The 20,349-nt window shown below is 41.1% G+C and overlaps 1 protein-coding gene across 2 annotated transcripts in view; it reads left to right on the top strand.

The window, feature by feature from the left end:
- Window positions 1-20,349, top strand: part of LOC126470216 (cullin-2) — a 202,533-nt gene that overhangs the window by 123,992 nt on the left and 58,192 nt on the right. For both annotated transcript variants that reach the window (XM_050097896.1, XM_050097897.1), the window contains exon 11: window positions 4,054-4,131. In XM_050097896.1, the coding sequence (XP_049953853.1) occupies window positions 4,054-4,131 (78 nt within the window). The remainder of the gene's footprint in view (window positions 1-4,053; window positions 4,132-20,349) is intronic.

Genomic DNA, 20,349 nt, shown 5'->3' with positions numbered 1-20,349 from the left:
TCACACAATGTAAGCTTGAAATGACTCTTAAAAGATATTTTGACAAACTGTACAGTGTATGCAAGAAGAATTGTTCCGTTCACTATCACACACACAGTAAGCTCTAGTGAACAGCAGTGAGAATGGAAGTTGGGTTATATCTATGTTACACAGGTGGATGTCTGTGACAATGTCCTGTGAGTATTTAGAAGGAGGTTCCTGATACAGAAAATACAAAGTTTGTAAGTCCTGAGGGTAATCCAAAACTATTTGGACAGTTTGCTTCCCTTTTCCCTGTCATCTTAGTGTAAGCTAGAGCACTGCATCTGCATGCTGAACCAGCATGATCAGCATTTGTTCCCTATCACTCACTCCACACACAGTGTGGAAGCATGCAGCTGGCAGTTTTCTCATTCGTCGTCATGTGGGTGTGCACTTGCTGAATTTGGGAGAAGAGGTGAGTGGCCCTGCCATGCGGCTAAGTAGATGACAGGAGTGAACATTTCAACTAAAAAAAAAATCATATGGATGTATGCCCTATTCCAACTGGTTTCTGAGATAGAACACATTTAATGTACGTTGTTATGTATTTCCTGTATTATTCAGTACGTTGACAGGTTTACGCATGTTCCTATGTACAGCAGTTAGTGAAGATCTCAACATACATTTTAACAAATGCGTATTCTAAGACATTCATGTCTGATAAACAGTCTACAATCAGGAATTTGACGTATTGGAAAGCGTCAACAGTATTCTTTGACAGCAGCAGGAGTACTACTATTGCAGAAGCTGTAAACATACCCCATATCTGCATATTCTCCATTAGTGTAGATCTGTGGCATTTTAGCTAGCATGTACAAGGACAGTTAACTGGTGCTTTTCTTTGATATTCTCTCAGTCCCTCCTGCTACGTCACTCACAACACACCATGAGCAACTGGGCATTCAGTGGGCTAGTTTAATGGCAGAAAGACATCCCGAGCCAAGAGATTGAGAGCAATGAGGGCAGTAGGTCTAGAATAAAATGTCAAAGAGGTTGGATGGGTAAGATGTATATGTGCAGGCCACCAGCCCAAAAAGAAAAATAAATTACATGTGTTTTATCTCAGAAACCATTTTGAATAGGGCATATGTCCATACGAAGTTTGTTGCTTGAAATGAGCTTTTGTGCCATATCCCTAAATACTGACCGTTCCTCCTGGGACATCCTGTAGAATGTCACTGCATTTTCTTTGGTTATTTCTTGTACAGAATTCTAAACTAGTGTTGGTTCCCTTGGTTCAGAGCAGTTTCTATTTTTCTACTTGATAAGTAACTTACTAATGATTGGTGTGGAAATGTGCCATGGTGGCTCTATGGGCTAAGTTCCAGACTATGAATATAAATGCTTGGGGTTTGATCCCCGTTGGCCCTATAATTCTGTTCTGTTACTTATCACTTCTTCCACTTCTGACAGTGAGAAAACTGCCATTTTTTCAGAGTATATATAGGTGTATCCCTTCTAAATGGCTTTACAAGTTGATTTAGAGTTGGAATGAAGGCAAGCAAACACCACCATGCTTATTAATATTTTAGTTGAGCCTATCTTTACTTGCTTTACAGCGTAATAAGTACAACATAGAAATGCTTCCTATCCTGACAGCCTTAGCAGTTACACTACACTACTGACACGACTAAATTCAACTGACTCTGCACTTGCAAGTACTTGTGTCACTGGCCTCCTAGTAAGGTGGCGTAAGGCCATCACATCGAATGGAGATTATGTTGAAAACTAGGGCTTTGTAGCCAAAAGAATGGGGAATAATAAGCTGTACTGGAATCCTAAATAAGACCAACCTGCTTTCAGGAAAAAATGTGTTGCATTACGTATTGAATGCCCTTCGTATGTAAAATACTTCCATGTAACCAACAATTGTTAATTAAAAAAGTGATGTGCTGCGTGCACATAAAGGTTGATGTAATTTTTGTGCATATAACCTGGTAGGGTGCGCACTGCTTAGGACATCTAGTATAATACACATGGTTGTTTTGACTGGTAGTATCTTATACTCTGACTTCTTCTTTCAAGGTGTTTTGAAATGTTGAGATCGTATTGTTAGCATGTTTGTGCTACATAATATGAGATTTCCAGGGATGTTTCCAGAGTGAGATTTTTGCCCTGCAGCAGAGTGTGTGCTGATATGAAACTTGCTGGTAGAGTAAAACAGTGTACCGGATAGAATCTCGTAACTCAGAACCTTTGCCTTTCGTGGACAAGTGCTCTACCTTTTGTACTTGGAGAGGAAAACAAATAACTTCTGCACCTAGACAAGTAATTTATCGACAGTGTGTCGTGTTGTAAGAGAAGATGCCAAATGCTAATGGTTGCATGCTTGTTCCTTAAATTAGTAACTGATGCAGTAAACTGTTTGATTTAAAATTTAAATATCAGCAACAGCTCTCATGTTGTAATCTGCTGTGGAGAAAAGAGGGACAGAATTGTAGCACTACATAGAAGTATTACAAAGATGATTTCCATCTCTTCATCTTAGAGGGACACAGAAAGGAGAGAAGTATTCAGCTATAACCTTTTGAGTGCATACCCAGTGATGTAAAGGGATTAAAAGATGGTAAAATTAACTTCAAACACAAACTGATATCGTATCTGCGTAACAATCCCTTCTACAGCCAATAGAAAAATTTCCGACTGTGTAAAAATATTCTCTCTCTCTCTCTCTCTCTCTCTCTCTCTCTGTCTGTCTGTCTGTCTGTACCAGTGTGTGTGTGTGTGTGTGTGTGTGTGTGTGTGTGTGTGTGTGTGTGTAAAAACTAGGTTAAGACAATCGTGCAAATGGTCAGCATGTTGCCGTATATTTCTCTGAGAGGGTGTTAATAATTGCAAAACTGGCTTGCTCCATATTATAGGGAGATGTCACAATTATTGATCAATGCAACATGCAATTTACTAATCTAAAGTTACAAACCTACAGTATAAGTCATGTTCGGCTGAAGAAACAAGACAACGCTGAAACTTCCTGGCAGATTAAAACTTTACCGAACTGAGGTACAAACTAGGGACCTTTGCCTTTCATGGGCAAGCACTCTGCTGACTGAACTACCCAAGCACTACTCATTACCTGTCCTCACAACTTTACTTCCAGCAGTACCTCATCTCCTGCCTTCAAAACTTCACAGAAGTTCTCTCGCAAACATTGCAGGACTAGCACTGCTGGAAGGAAGAACATTGTGGGGACATGGCTTAGCCACAGCCTGAGGGATGTTTCCAGAGTGAGATTTTTGCCCTGCAGCAGTGTGTGTGCTGATATGAAACTTGCTGGTAGAGTAAAACAGTGTACCGGATAGAATCTCGTAACTCAGAACCTTTGCCTTTCGTCGGCAAGTGCTCTACCAATTGAGCTACCCAAGCATGACTCACAACCCATCCTCACAGCTTTTACCTCCTTTCTTCCAGGAGTGCTAGTCTTGCAAGTTTCACAACAAAGCTTCTGTGAAGTTTGGGAGGTAGGAGATGAGGTACTAGCAGAAGTAAAGTTGTGAGAACGGGTCGAGAGCCGTGCTTTTGTAGCTTAGTCAGTAGAGCACTTGCCTCCAAAGGCAAAAGTCCAGAGTTTGGGTCTTGGTCCAGCACGACTTCCAGGAAGTTTCATGTCAATGCACACTCCATTGCAGAGTGAAAATTTCATTCTGGAGACAAATGCTGTTGCTTTAATTATTGTTGTGCTTTCTGTAGCCTTATTTCAAAGACAGTCACAGAGTATTCTTGTTTAGATTAGATGAATTTTTGGATATAGTAAGATATTTTGTGCAATGTAATATCTTGTATAGACACCTTTTATTAACTTGACACGTTCCACGTCATTACGAAGTGTCATATTCATGATCTATGGAACAAGTACTAATCTAATCTAATCTCTAGGCAATTCTTCTATTAATGATACGTTATGTAGAAATTCCAGCTCAATATTATGCCCTAGTTCTACATGTAAGTAGCTACGAAACATTTGTTTACCATGTGTTCGACAGCTAAGCCTTCACATATTATTCTTGAAATTTTGAAGTGTGTTTATTTGCACAGGCTGGAGCTTGGCCTCTTACGCAGACGACGATTACATCATTCTCAGTACCTAAGGAACTGGAGAAAGCTGTTCAAAAGGTAATTAAATGTGTTCTTTCCAAGAAAAATGCATGTTTAATTTTTATTATCTTTATGTGAACCATTGCGTTAACCAAATGCTCCTCTGCTGAACAATAATAATGAGAAAAGTAAATCATTAGTGCATCTTTTTTTTTTTTTTTTTTTACAGTTATTGGGCACACTTAAAAATAAAACAACCACCTTCATTGATGTGCTCCTAAGTTAACTGAGAGGTACAGTACAAATAAGTCTGTGAGTGCAAGATATAGTTTATCACCAGCCCCCCCCCCCCCCTCTCTCTCTCTCTCTCTCTCTCTCTCTCTCTCTCTCTCTCTCTCTCTCTCTCACACACACACACACACACACACACACACACACACACACACACACAGTGTGAGGCAGGCACAAGTACAAAAGTTGTATTTTGAAATGTGTGGAGCCCAGTGAAGTTTCTTCCGTTCCTTGCCTGTAGCAAAATTTAATATTTTTCAGGCCCTGTTAATACACATGCTAGACACTCTATATTCACCCTCTTTTATTCCATCTCCTTTTAATCTTCCAAGTTAGGCATATAATCCAGCAACATTACTTTTTAATCAGGATGATGGTGTTATTTTTATGGTGATAAACTGCCTGTTGTCTTCTGTCTCAGGTTCATTAGTCAACGTTCGTCTGATGATTTTTCTAGCGTTTCCCCAGCACGAGTGGCTGGCATTGTCAGTTTCACCCTCCATTGCTCGTAGTGAACTGGAGCCGAGCTCACGGCCACAGACTGTATGTACCTGATGCACTCTCCGCTGTTATTTCCAGTGTGGTTCTCCTTTTGCTGTCTGCAACAGATGTTCGCTGCAGCACAGGAAGCCAGGATCTGTTCACTTTGAGGCTTTCTTCTTTCTTCTTGTAGCTATTTTCGTGTTTGTGTATTTCTAAAGCTTCTCTGAACAAGAGGTTGTGATAGCTCTTCTCTACAGCCAGAACTTCTGTGTCAGCGAATTTTACTATTTGGTACGTGGTCGGTCTCTAACAGCGCATGCTTAGCCACGGCCGATTTCTCCACCTGCCCCAACCTCCAATGTAAGTTATGTTCTGTGATTCTGGTGTCGATTGATCGTCCAGTCATTCCAAAATAAACTTTTTCGCATGTGCATTGTATGTTGTGTATTCCCGACATTGCAAGTGGATCCCTTTTATCCTTTGCCAATCTGAGACACTCTTTGATCTTCTTTGTTGGTCTGTAAATAGTCTGTATGCTATGTTTGCACAATACACGACCAATTCTGTCCATCACTCTGGAAATGTATGGTAGAAAGGCTGTATGCGACATTTCTTTTTCTGATGTGTCACTTCGCCAAGTGTTTAACTCTGTTACACATCTGATATAACTTCTGGAGTACCCATTGCTCCTCAGAACACTTTCCAGGTGGCACATTTTGCGTTTTGAGGTGCTGGGGCTCACATATTCATCTTGTACGCGTTGCAAGCATATTAATCATGCCTCTTTTCTGGCTCAGGTTTTTGCAGGTATTGGTCTGTCTGTCTGTCTGTGTGTGTGTGTGTGTGTGTGTGTGTGTGTGTGTGTGTTTGTTTGTTTGTTTGTTTGTTTTTATACGCTGTCCCCCACATTTCCACCATCCCTTGTGACCAGCACATCTAGAAACGGTAGCTTTCTGTCCTTTTCTACTTCCATGGTAAATTTTATGTTGGCATGAAGACTGTTCAAGTTTCTTGGGAAGTCAGCGAGCTGTTCCTCACCATTGCTCCACACGACAAAGGTATCATCGACATATTTTTACCACACCTTAGGTTTACAAGGTGCCAAATCCAGTGCCTGTGCTTTGAAGTGTTCCACGAAGTTGCCCACCACATGACTACGAGGACTACCCATGTCAGTGTCTTCACGCTGTTCATAGAAGCTGCCATTCCATGTGAAATAGCTCGTGGTGAGACATGCATAAAAGAGCCTTGAGAAGTCTTGCAGGAAAATGGAACCAATGTTTTCCAGAGAATCACTGAGTAGCACTTTCGTAAACAAAGAAGCAGCATCAAAGCTGGTCTGAATGTCGTCTGATGCAAGTTTTAGTTTCCTCAGCTTCTCAGTGAATTGTCCTGAGTCCTTTATATATGTGTCAGTTTTCCCCACGTACAGTTGGAGCAGAGAGGCCAATTATTTCACCAGTTTTTACATCGGTGAGCCATGAGTGCTAACAATCAGTCTTAGTTGAATATTATTCTTATAGATCTTTGATAATCCATACAGCCGAGATGGTATGGCTTCTGTGTTGCCCAAGTTCCTCTGTATGTCTGCCAGCAGAGGAGACAATACGGTGCGTTGGATCTGCACTTAATTTTTGGTACATTGTTGGATCTAATAGTTTCCTGATCTTCTGCTCATTATCTTCGGTCTTCATTATGATGGTCACATTTCCCTTATCAGCAGGCAGTACCAATATATTCTTGTCAGCATTTAGATTCTTAGTAGTTTGTACCTCTTCTTTCTTCAGATTGAAAGCTGGTGGTTTTGCTCGGCGCAGTATCCTGGCTGTTTCAGTGCCTATTTCCTCTGCTCTTTCACAAGGAAGGGTCCGAATGGCTGCTTCGGTATTAGCAATGATGTCCTCCATAGTTATAGTTCTCAGGATGATAGCAAAGTTCTCCCCCCTTTCTTTGAAGGACAGGCTCTTCCTCTTCAGTCAGTTGTTGTTCAGTGGGTTTGACCACTGTGCATGGCATGTCAGGAATCACCTTGTCAGTCTGCTTCCGGCATCTTGCAAACATTTTCTCCTGTTGCTCAGTGCAGCACTCGAGTTCATTCTGCATGCTCCTGTGAGTGATGCTGTCAGTCTTGTCCCAGCCGTTTCAATGCATTCTGCTCCTTAGTTGATAGAAAATGTCCAAAAGTACCTCATCCGTTGTGTCACAGATGTGTTATGCTTGGGTGATGGTGAATAGGTGCTTGCATTTCAAGAACTTCAGTGTAGTACATTCATCCCGGCACCAAAATAGAAAAGCGAGAGAGGACATAAATTGCGCTTTCTTCTTCCATCGTTGATCAAGCCGTCGGTACAACCTGCAAATCTCCTGTCTCGGGTTCTTTGACCGACGTTCATCTCATGATTTTTCTTGATGTTTCACCAGCAGAAGTGGCTGGCATTGTCTAAATTTTGCACTCTATTGATGGTGGTGGACTGGAGCCTAGCTTGCGGCTGCCGATTATATGTACATGGCACGCCAAATCATCAGATAAATGTCAGCGGAAGAGCCTGAGAACAAACAAACAGGCAATTTGTCAATAACTGGCCATGAAAGCCTGAACAATTTTGTATTACACCTCTCCGGGGAGAAGATTTGCGGATTGTACAGACATCTTGACCAGTGACAAGAAGAAGAAAACATGATTGATGTCCTCTCTTGCCTTTCTGTCACGGTGCCGGGATGAAGGTAATACACTGAAGTTCTTGAAATGTAAGCATCTATTCACCACCGCACAACCACAGCGTATCTGCGACAGAATGGAACGAGCTTTTCTTCGTGAGCGAATTCATATGACAGGGAGATACTTGTAAAGAACGTATGAGGAACTCTTGGACAATTTTCTGTCAACTGAGGAGCAGAATGCATCGAGCCGACTGGGACAGGATCGACAGCATCACTCACAGGAGCATGGTGTATGAACTCAAACGCTACACTGAGCGACAGAAGAAAAATATTGCAATGTGCCGGAAGCAGACTGACAAGGCAATTCCTGACGTGTCATGCACAGTAGTCAACCTCACTGAATGACAATTGACTGAAGAGGAAGAGTCAGGCCTTCAAAAAGAAGGGAATTTTGCTATAATCCTGAGAACTATACCTATGGAGGACACCACTGCTAATACCAAAGCAGCCATTCGGACCCTTCCCTGTGAAAGAGCAGAGGAAATAGGCACTGAAACAGCCAGGATACTGTGCCGAGCAAAATCACCAGCTTTCAAACTGAAGAAAGAAGAGGTACAAGCTACTAAGAATCAAAGTGCCGACAGGAATATATTGGTACTGCCTGCCGATAAGGGAAATATGACCGTCATAATGAAGACCGAAGATTATGAGCAGAAGATCTGGGACCTATTAGATCCAACAATGTACCAAAAACTAAGTGTAGATATGATGCACCATATCTCATTGAATTCAAAGTGGTTTAGGAAGACTTCTTCTCTGCTGGCAGACATACAGAGGAACTTGGGCAACACAGAAGCCATACCATCTCGGCTGTATGGATTATCAAAGATCTATAAGAATAATATTCAACTAAGACTGATTGTTAGCACTCATGGCTCACCGATGTAACAACTGGTGAAATAATTGGCCTCTCTGCTCCAACTGTACGTGGGGAAAACTGACACATACATAAAGGACTCAGTACATGTCACTGAGAAGCTGAGGAAACTAAAACTTGCACCAGACGACATTCAGACCAGCTTTGATGTTGCTTCTTTGTTTACGAAAGTGCTGCTCAGTGATTCTCTAGAAAACATTGGTTCCATTTTCCTGCAAGACTTCTCAAGGCTCTTTTATGCATGTCTCACCACGAGCTATTTCACATGGAATGGCAGCTTCTATGAACAGCGTAAAGACACTGACATGGGTAGTCCTCGTAGTCATGTGGTGGGCAACTTCGTGGAACACTTCAAAGCACAGGCACTGGATTTGGCACCTTGTAAACCTAAGGTGTGGTAAAAATATGTCGATGATACCCTTGTCGTGTGGAGCAATGGTGAGGAACAGCTCGCTGACTTCCCAAGAAACTTGAACAGTCTTCATGCCAACATAAAATTTACCGTGGAAGTAGAAAAGGACAGAAAACTGCCATTTCTAGATGTGCTGGTCACAAGGGGTGGTGACAACCTGTGGCACAGCATGTATCGAAAACACACACACACACACACACACACACACACACACACACACACAGAGAGAGAGAGAGAGAGAGAGAGAGAGAGAGAGAGAGAGAGAGAGAGACCCCTCCAGCCAGAAAAGTGCATGATTAGTACACTCGTGATGCGAGCATGATGAATATGCGAGCCGCAGTTCCTCAGATGCTATATGTGGCACCTGAAAAGTGTTCTGAGGAGCAATGGGCACTCCAGAAGTTACAGTATATTAGAACTATAACAGAGTCAAACACTTGGTGAAGTGACATATCAGAAAAAAGAGTCTCAGGTACAGCCTTTGTGCCATACACTCCCAAAGTAATGGACAGAATCATCTGTATATTGCGTAGTCATGGCATAAAGCCTATTTACAAACTGACAGAGAAGATCAAAGAGTGTCTCAGATTGGCAAAGGATAGAAGGGACCCACTTGCAATGTCGGGAATAGACAACGTACCATGCACGTGCAGAAAAGTTTATTTTGAAATGACTGGACGATCAACAACACCAGGATCACAGAACATAACTGACATTGCACCTTGGGGCAGGTGGAGAAATCAGCTGTGGCAGAGCATGCACTGTGTGAGACCGACCACGTACCAAGTAGTAAAATTCGCTGACACGGGTGTTCTGGCTAGAGAAGAGCTATGGTATCCGCTTGTTCAGAGAAGCTATACAAATACACAAACACGAGACTATCTCCAACAAGAAATAAGAAAGCCTCAAGGTAATCGGATCCTGCCTTCCCGTGCTACAGTAAACGACAGTTGCAGGTGGCAAGAGGAGAACCGCACTGGAAATGACTGCAGAGAAGCCCTTGGATGTTGGTGCAGCAGGTATATATAGTCTGCGGCTGCGAGCTTGGCTCCAGTCCACCACCAGCAATGTAGGGTGAAACTTTGACAATGCCAGCCACTCGTGCTGGTGAAACAGAAAAATCATGAGACGAATGTTGGCCAAAGGGCCCAAGACAGAAGCCAACAGGCAGTTTGTCAACTAGTGGCCACAAAAGCCATAACAATTTTGTATTTTTATGGTGTTAATCTGATTTCTTTAACTTTAATAATTACAACATATACAGACTTCCTAAAAGTAATGTAAATTCCAAGTAAAAAAGATCCTGAAAAAGTGTGGATTTTTGTCAGTCAATGGCTAGAAAGTAATTAGCTGAGGAATGTGAAAACCAGTAGCACTTGATAAAGCAACACAATGAGATTGCTGCAATTTCTTCCAAAACAAGCATTTTTGTTTCTGATGTATTTCTCCCAGTGTCTTTGTCATTTTTTCTATATATGTTGGAAAGTTTTGGCTTGCAGCCACTATTTTGAGCTTTGCGGTACTGTGCTGGATTCCCCCCCCCCCCCCCCCTCCTCCCTCTCTCTCAGTCTAATGACTGGTTTGATGCGGCCCGCCACGAATTCCTTTCCTGTGCTAACCTCTTCATCTCAGAGTAGCACTTGCAACCTACGTCCTCAATTATTTGCTTCACGTATTCCAATCTCTGTCTTCCTCTACAGTTTTTGCCCTCTACAGCTCCCTCTAGTACCATGGAAGTCATTCCCTCATGTCTTAGCAGATGTCCTATCATCCTGTCCCTTCTCCTTATCAGTGTTTTCCACATATTCCTTTCCTCTCCGATTCTGCGTAGAACCTCCTCATTCCTTACCTTATCAGTCCACCTAATTTTCAACATTCGTCTATAGCACCACATCTCAAATGCTTCGATTCTCTTCTGTTCCGGTTTTCCCACAGTCCATATTTCACTACCATACAATACTGTACTCCAGACGTACATCCTCAGAAATTGCTTCTTCAAATTAAGGCCGGTATTTGATATTAGTAGACTTCTCTTGGCCAGAAATGCCTTTTTTGCCATAGCGAGTCTGCTTTTGATGTCCTCCTTGCTCCGTCCGTCATTGGTTATTTTACTGCCTAGGTAGCAGAATTCCTTAACTTCATTGACTTCGTGACCATCAATCCTGATAAGTTTCTCGCTGTTCTCATTTCTACTACTTCTCATTACCTTCGTCTTTCTCCGATTTACTCTCAAACCATACTGTGTACTCATTAGACTGTTCATTCCGTTCAGCAGATCATTTACTTCTTATTCACTTTCACTCAGGGTAGCAATGTCATCAGCGAATCGTATCATTGATATCCTTTCACCTTGTATTTTAATTCCACTCCTGAACCTTTCTTTTATTTCCATCATTGCTTCCTCGATGTACAGATTGAAGAATAGGGGCGAAAGGCTACAGCCTTGTCTTACACTCTTCTTAATATGAGCACTTCGTTCTTGATCATCCACTCTTATTATTCCCTCTTGGTTGTTGTACATATTGTATATGACCCGCCTCTCCCTATAGCTTACCCCTACTTTTCTCAGAATCTCGAACAGCTTGCACCATTTTATATTGTTGAACGCTTTTTCCAGGTCGACAAATCCTATGAAAGTGTCTTGATTTTTCTTTAGCCTTGCTTCCATTATTAGCCATAACGTCAGAATTGCCTCTCTCGTCCCTTTACTTTTCCTAAAGCCAAACTGATCGTCACCTAGCGCATTCTCAATTTTCTTTTCCATTCTTCTGTATATTATTCTTGTAAGCAGCTTCGATGCATGAGCTGTTAAGCTGATTGTGCGATAATTCTCGCACTTGTCAGCTCTTGCCGTCTTCGGAATTGTGTGGATGATGCTTTTCCGAAAGTCAGATGGTATATCGCCAGACTCATATATTCTACACACCAACATGAATAGTCGATTTGTTGCCACTTCCCCCAATGATTTTAGAAATTCTGATGGAATGTTATCTATCCCTTCTGCCTTATTTGACCGTAAGTGTGGTGTCACCGCCAGACACCACACTTGCTAGGTGGTAGCCTTTAAATCGGCCGCGGTCCATTAGTATACGCCGGACCCGCGTGTCGCCACTGTCAGTGATTGCAGACCGAGCGCCGCCACACGGCAGGTCTAAAAAGACTTCCTAGCACTCGCCCCAGTTGTACAGCCGACTTTGCTAGCGATGCTACACTGACAAATACGCTCTCATTTGCCGAGACGATAGTTAGCATAGCCTTCAGCTACGTCATTTGCTACGACCTAGCAAGGCGCCATTACCAGTTTATATTCAGAGTGTAATAATGTCTAAAGAAGAGCGATGTTCTCCAATTGTGGATTAAAGTTAAGTATTCCAAGAACTACGTTCTTTTCTTTATAGGATAATTACTTTACCTTGTTCCGGACCTCACGCCAATCTGCGTGAGCTTAAGCGCGTGCCTTTCGGCTTCATCTCATAGTGACTTGGCTGTTTTGCCAAGTCACAACAGTAAGTCCTCCAAAGCTCTTTTAAATTCCGATTCTAATACTGGATCCCGTATCTCTTCTAAACCGACTCCTGTTTCTTCTTCTATCACATCAGACAAATCTTCACCCTCATAGAGGTTTTCAATGTATTCTTTCCACCTATCTGCTCTCTCCTCTGCATTTAACAGTGGAATTCCCGTTGCACTCTTAATGTTACCACCGTTGCTTTTAATGTCACCAAAGGTTGTTTTGACTTTCCTGTATGCTGAGTCTGTCCTTCCGACAATCATATCTTTTTTGATGTCTTCACATTTTTCCTGCAGCTGTGTCGTCTTAGCTTCCCTGCACTTCCTATTTATTTCATTCCTCAGTGACTTGTATTTCTGTATTCCTGATTTTCCCGGAACATGTTTGTACTTCCTCCTTTCATCAATCAACTGAAGTATTTCTTCTGTTACCCATGGTTTCTTCGCAGCTACCTTCTTTGTACCTATGTTTTCCTTCCCAACTTCTGTGATGGCCCTTTTTAGAGATGTCCATTCCTCTTCAACTGTACTGCCTACTGCGCTATTCCTTATTGCTGTATCTATAGCGTTATAGAACTTCAAACGTATCTCGTCTTTCCTTAGTACTTCCGTATCCCACTTCTTTGCATATTGATTCTTCCTGACTAATGTCTTGAACTTCAGCCTACTCTTCATCACTACTATATTGTGATCTGAGTCTATATCTGCTCCAGGGTATGCCTTACAATCCAGTATCTGATTTCGGAATCTCTGTCTGACCATGATGTAATCTAATTGAAATCTTCCTGTATCTCCCGGCCTTTTCCAAGTATACCTCCTCCTCTTGTGATTCTTGAACGGGGTATTCGCTATTACTAGCTGAAACTTGTTACAGAACTCAATTAGTCTTTCTCCTCTTTCATTCCTTGTCCCAAGCCCATATTCACCTGTAACCTTTTCTTCTACTCCTTCCCCTACAACTGCATTCCAGTTGCCCATGACTATTAGATTTTCGTCCCCCTTTACATACTGCATTACCCTTTCAATATCCTCATACACTTTCTCTATCTGTTCATCTTCAGCTTGCGACGTCGGCATGTATACCTGAACTATCGTTGTCGGTGTTGGTCTGCTGTCGATTCTGATTAGAACAACCCGGTCACTGAACTGTTCACAGTAACACACCCTCTGCCCTACCTTCCTATTCATAACGAGTCCTACACCTGTTATACCATTTTCTGCTGCTGTTGATATTACCCAATACTCATCTGACCAGAAATCCTTGTCTTCCTTCCACTTCACTTCACTGACTCCTACTATATCTAGATTGAGCCTTTGCATTTCCCTTTTCAGATTTTCTAGTTTCCCTACCACGTTCAAGCTTCTGACATTCCACGCCCCGACTCGTAGAACGTTATCCTTTCGTTGATTATTCAATCTTTTTCTCATGGTAACCTCCCCCTTGGCAGCCCCCTCCCGGAGATCCGAATGGGGGACTATTCCGGAATCTTTCGCCAATGGTGAGATCATCATGACACTTTTTCAAATACAGGTCACATGTCCTGTGGATACACGTTACGTGTCTTATTCACTTGTCGTTGATCATTGCTGATTCTTCCGCCTTTAGGGGCAATTTCCCACCCCTAGGACAAGAGAGTGCCCTGAACCTCTATCCGCTCCTCCCCCCCTCTTTGACAAGGCCGTTGGCAGACTGAGGCTGACTTCTTATGCCGGAAGTCTTCGGCCGCCAATGCTGATTATTTATCACAATTTAGGCAGTGGCGGGGATCGAACCCGGGACCGAAGACGTTTTGATTATGAATCAAAGACGCTACCCCTAGACCACGGGTAAAATGGGAGATGGGTCAACTGCATTATTCAGTTTGTCACATTGAGGGAGAAACCTGCATACATTGTGATAAAGAAATGTGGTTCGTTCCTGTTGGGGTTGTGCAGTTTTCAGAATTGTCACTTTTTTTTGTTTCATCAATACTCAGTGCTGGTAAATTACGTCAAGTTACTTTATTAAACATTTGGCCAGGAAAGTAGTGCTGATGCTAGACAGTAACATCACATGCATATCCCAAAATAAAATTATTAGTCTCAGTTGGGATTTCAAAAGGTTCTTTCCAGACAACAATGCTACTTTTAAATCTGTAAATTATATTACACAAAATTTAAACGACAAAATACTGCCATCTGTTATTTTCTGTGACTTGTCTAAAACATTTTATTGTGCAGTTCATAACATTCTCCTAGAAAATCTCAAATATTATCATAGCAGAGAACTTGTTGGTAATGAGTTAAAATCCTATGTGACTAAAAGAATGCGGTGTATCACATTAAGAAACCCAAGGAGAGAACACAACACAACAAAAAATCATCTTCAGAATGGGGAATAAGCACTTAAAGTGTGTGGCGGGATTACTAGTAGGTCTGCTGTTGTTGTTGTTATATGTAAATGGCCTGCCACATACATCTAAGAGAGAGAAATATAAAATTAACCTCAAACACAAACTTAAATTACATCTCCCCGACAGTTACTCCAACTCTGTAAAAGAATATCACATACAATGATTTATATACAAGATAATCATGTAAGTAGCCAGCACTTATAATACGTAACCATATTTTTCACTGAGAAAATTGCAAGACTGACTCATCCCACATTATATGGAGAAATCACAATTGTGTTGCATGGTACAGGAAGTAACTGAACTAAAAATTACGTAACCTTTAACACAATGCAGCATTACTGTACCTTTTTTTGGCTGTCTGTAGCCATTTATTTCCTACAGCTGAGCAAGTCTGGTTAGTCCCACTATTATATGATAAGAACTTTTTACTATGCGGGGAGCATGGGAATGGAATGGGGCACTAGTAAGATCAGCTCAGAGACCTAAGACACACAGAATGAAAAGCTGACATTTGTCATTTTCTATCTAAATGCATGTTAGTAATTTCATTCGGTGTTGTCATTTTATTCTAGCAAATGCTAATAGGTCTGGATTACTGCTTTACTTCTCTGTTGTTGTCTTTTGGATCTATAGGGGATCAAAATTCACTATATGTACTGCTAAAGAGTGTAGAACATACTTCATTATTGTGAGGATCTCCAGTCGATTTGTGCTCTTCATGTATTTGGCACCTGTAAATCCCAACTTACTCCCCAAATAGAATCATCCAAATTGCTCGTGGTTCAGTTCAGTTCAGTAGGTACATAATTGAAAGAAGAAATGTTGTCCGTTTACCCAGGTGACTAAAATAAATTAAAAACAGAGCTAGGTGATACAGCAACCAAGAGGGCTCATCAATCAGTGGTGTAAGTAGCATACCGGCAAATGTTACCCTCTTTCAGTATTAAGTCGTCATTGAAAAGGAACATTGTGTGTGTTAGACAGTGACTCTTGAGAATAGGAACCTACAAACTCTAGTGAGTCTTACCGAGCGAGGTGGCACTGTGGTAAGACACTGGACTAATATTCGGTGGGACAGCAGTTCAAATCCACAATCAGTCACCCAAATTTTGGTTTTTGGCAATTTGTGATTCCCATAAATTACTTCAGTCTAATGCCAGGATAGTTCTTTTGAAAAGGTACAGCAGGTTTCCCTCCCTATCCTCCCCATTTTGAGCTTCTCAGTCTCTAATGCCCTTGTCATTGATGGAACATTAAATTCTAATCTTGCTTTATAGTCAATGTTGTCAGCAAATCAAGCCTAGTAAGCTCCCTCACACTACTCCTGATGAAAATAGATCACTTCAGTCTGTCTGCTTAAAAAGTTTTCTCACTTGGTAAATGTTTGGAGCTGTATGCAACATTTCTGTTAATTCTCACTTTAAGGAGGCCTTGTTTTTATTTGCTGACAGGTTTGGGATTTCTACTCAGCTTTATATTCAGTATCTGTTATAAACTGTGTCATGACTGACATCGTTGTATAATTGTTCATAGGAAGTTTCTTATATGACTGACTGGTATTTCGGGATACATTTTTAACTTGTCATGGGTGTAATGCGAGAGTCTCTTAACTTCACTCTTTTGTCAAAAGACTGGCAAAATAATATATATAATTATATGACAAGTTCATTATGTGCTAACTGAAACTCAAACCTGAAATCCCTGGCAGTACACCTCCAGTTACACTAGTCTTTCTGGATTGATTTACAGTTTCAACATTCCAATTACTTGCCTCATTATCGTCCAAGCCTCTACTCCACTACAAGTACAACATGGTTACTGTAACATTTGTAAAATGGTTGAGACATTGTTATGTTAATTGGAAGTTTAGTGTTTATTTTCTATGTAATAGGAAGCAAATGGAGACGAGATATATTTGAACCATTGTTTGTAGCTCTCTCTATTAGTTTGGTTCACTTAGCTGTAACTATTGTCATTTTGTGTAGTGTTTGAAAAGTATTTAGTTTTTAAATATAGAGCTTTGTGGCACTCATTTTTTTTTCTTTTTCAAAAAAAGAAAAAATTGAAATGAGGTTGATAGTATGCTGAAAGTGGAGAACAACAGTCTGTAGAATTCTCTCTTTAAGTTATTATTGGGTTGGCTCATAAGTTGGTAGCATTTTGGTTTTGCATGTTGGTATACTGCTTGCTATGGGTTTATTTATCAATTCTCATTTTTTAATTTGTAGTTCAATATTGCTATTTGAGTTTACATATTGTCACTTGGAGATAGTGAGTGGGACTGTGGATGCTAGAAACTGGAGTGCCAAGTGGAGAAATCAGAACATTTCAGACAGACATTGACTTCAATAGAGGATTAACAGCAATGGAGCCAGCCAGAAACATTTGCGCTCTGTATGGGGATAATGCCATTGGACAGAGCATGACAAGAAAATTGTTTTCTCATTTTAAGGAGGATCGTTTTGACATTAGTGACTCTCCATGTTCAGGAAGACCTTTGGGGTTTGATGAAGCTGGCATATGTGATGAACCGTGATCATTCCACCACTGCCCGACATTTGCATGCAGTGGGGAAGGATAAAAAATCAGGTGTGTGGATACCGTGTGCTCTAAACCAAAATTCAGCAGGTGGCCTTATGTGCATCTCTGCTTGCTCACAAGTGACAACACTGGACTTGCATTTGGGAGGACGATGGTTCAAACCTGTGTCCGGCCATCCTGATTTAGGTTTTCCATGATTTCCCTAAATCACTTCAGGTAAATGCTGGGATGGTTCCTCTGAAAGGGCACGGCTGACTTCCTTCCGCATCCTTCCCTAATGTGATGGGACCAATGACCTCACTGTTTGGTCCCCTCTCCCAAATAAACCAACCAACCATAAACAGTACCACCCATTACTATACTGTATCATTACTGGTGATGAGAAATGATGTCTTTATGCTAATGTAAGGAAAAGAAAGGAATGGTTGGCCCTAAACAAAGCAGCAATTCCCTGTACAAAGACCTATGCACACCTAAAAAGGATAATACTGTACATCTAGTGGAACAGTGAGTGTGTGGTGAACTACTGCAGACTGATGTAAATGTTAGAGGAGAATATATTATTGATGACTAAAGTGTCTGCTATGTGTATCTGTTGGGTTTATTAAACTTAGGGAGAAACATTAGGAACTTGTGCACCAACCTAATACGTAACTATGCAAATTGATGGCAAGACAGTAACCTTAGAACTGCCTGTAAACGAAGATTGATGTTTAACTTAATAAGGTCATTAGTGACGGAGCACTAGCTTGGATCATGCAGGAAGTTAGCTGTGGCCTTTTCAAAGGAACCATCCCACAATTTTCAGAATACTGTTTCTCCAGTGTCTTGAATCAGTACAGCACACTCATTCTGTGTTACATCCTGCTTAAGTCATGGGTTTTGTTGGGAGGGGTGCTGTATGCAGTTGAAGGATGTGATGATAGCATAACCTACATAAAATTTACATTTCGGGAATTAACATCCTTGTTGTTTTATTTATTTATTTCCCATTTTACTGTTGCTCTCCTATTTAAATTTAAGGAGTAAGGAACAAAATGTAAATTGGAACAAAGTGACATTTTTCCAACTCTCCTTTACTGAGAGTAATCTGATGACTTATGAAAGTCTTGTAGTCTGAGGTACTGCTTCTACTTCAGGTGCCATGCCATATTTCAGGAGGATACTGCCCAGCCTTATGTGCCGAGGAATTTGCAAACCACCTTCAGAGGAACAAACACTGTTGATGCTTTGTCGACTCACTTGTAAACTGTAAGGAGAAACATTAACGAGGAACATATCCATTCCTACCACAATATTTAGAGGGTTAGATTTCAGGGAGACTTCACAGCATACTGAATTCTCAAAGATAAAGCTTATGTACAGTTCTCAAATCTTAATCTATTGTATATTCTCATGACTAATTAGTAATGTTACAGCTCTTTTCAGTCATATGTACTGTTCTTGGTGTTGCAGTTTCCATGAATATTTGTTGGCAATAAGTTTGCATTATATGGGAGTATATGCTGATTTTTAGTGAAATTTTAAGTTTCACATTTAAAAAATGCTAGCAATGATTTTACTAACCATATACAGGGTAAATAAAAAATGACGCACTTGGCAGTTGGCATGCAATTCCTCATCCCAGTTCACGACAAAACTGTATCTAGCAAAACCTAGTCCCACCAGTAGGTTGAATAGAAATGCAGTTTTAAAAAACAAGGCTCTGGCAATGCTGTACTGCGTGCAGTGTGGCCAATAACAGATAGCATGAACTCTGCATTGTGCCAAAGCTGTTCCGTTGTCTCAGTGAGATGAGACAGTGCCGTGGGGAACAGATGTGCAGTCTCACCATTGTTTGAGTCGCATTCGTGCTCTCCCCCTCCACCTACCCCTTCCCCTCCATTCTTATCAGAATGGCACTTTTGAGGGTACTGAACAGCAGCAGCAGCAGCTTGGTTATCGGATGCACCTAGCACCAAAAATATATTGATATATTCATTGTTGTCTACTCCACCATGAAGTTGCCATACATGAACTGTAGAAGGACCAGTTGTGGTTGTGCACTGTGCAGTTTACAGACACATGCATGCAGTTTAATGGATCCCACTGTCATCTGATAGGCTGTTGTCATGTGACAAAATGGTATCCTGCATATAAATGATGAGAACTAGGGAATGAACATGTAAAACATGTTCCTCTGAGATGCGCTGCACGATGTGATAGTGTTGCCAACACCTCATTTTTAAACGTGTTTTCAAAATGCACCTGATCTGATCTTGCTAGATAACCTATTGTCTTGAATCATGGAGGAGGAATCGTATATTGACCTCCAAGTGCAACATTTTTTCTTGACTCAGTATAGTCATGAGAAATTCAAGTAGAGACACCATGTATAATCATCATCCTGAAGGCAGTGCAACTGTATTGTGGCCTGAACCATATGAGACATCAAAAATATTGAAAAACCATCCTGCCACATGACCATTCGACCACCAACAACACTAACTGTATACGAACATGACCTGGACAGTGTCCTGTTGGCAAGTAAGATGCCTCACCCTATGTGATTTACTCATTTTGTTTCTTCTGTGAATAATGAGACTCAAGATTCATCAGTTCAGGTAATCTCCTTCCATGCTTCAAGTACCATATTTACTCGAATCTAAGCCGCACTTTTTTCCGGTTTTTGTAATCCAAAAAACTGCCTGCAGCTTAGAATCAAGTGCAAAGTAAGCAGAAGTTCTGAAAAATGTTGGTAGGTGCCGCCACAACTGACTTCTGCCATCGAATATACGTAGCAGTACACAGGCATGCTTTGCAGGCACAAAGATAAATACTGGTGCCAAAACCTCCGCGTCAGTATGGAAATTTAAAAAAAAGGTAGAAGACGAGCTTTTTTCTCACCCCGAGTTTTGACCACTGCATTTTCATACATTATCCAACGAAGTAAATAGAAATTCCGTATTGTTCGTCTTTGAATGTAGCAGCCTTTCAAATATTCATAGCAACAAAAATATATTGCTTTACACAAAAATACCAACAATGCACAAAGCTTTAGGATTGTTGCACGAGTTGATACGCTA

Source organism: Schistocerca serialis, chromosome 3 (genome assembly GCF_023864345.2).
Source record: "Schistocerca serialis cubense isolate TAMUIC-IGC-003099 chromosome 3, iqSchSeri2.2, whole genome shotgun sequence".
Classification (NCBI taxonomy): domain Eukaryota; kingdom Metazoa; phylum Arthropoda; class Insecta; order Orthoptera; family Acrididae; genus Schistocerca; species Schistocerca serialis.
Note: the sequence above shows the minus strand (reverse complement) of the source record. Positions and strands in the feature narration are given on the sequence as shown.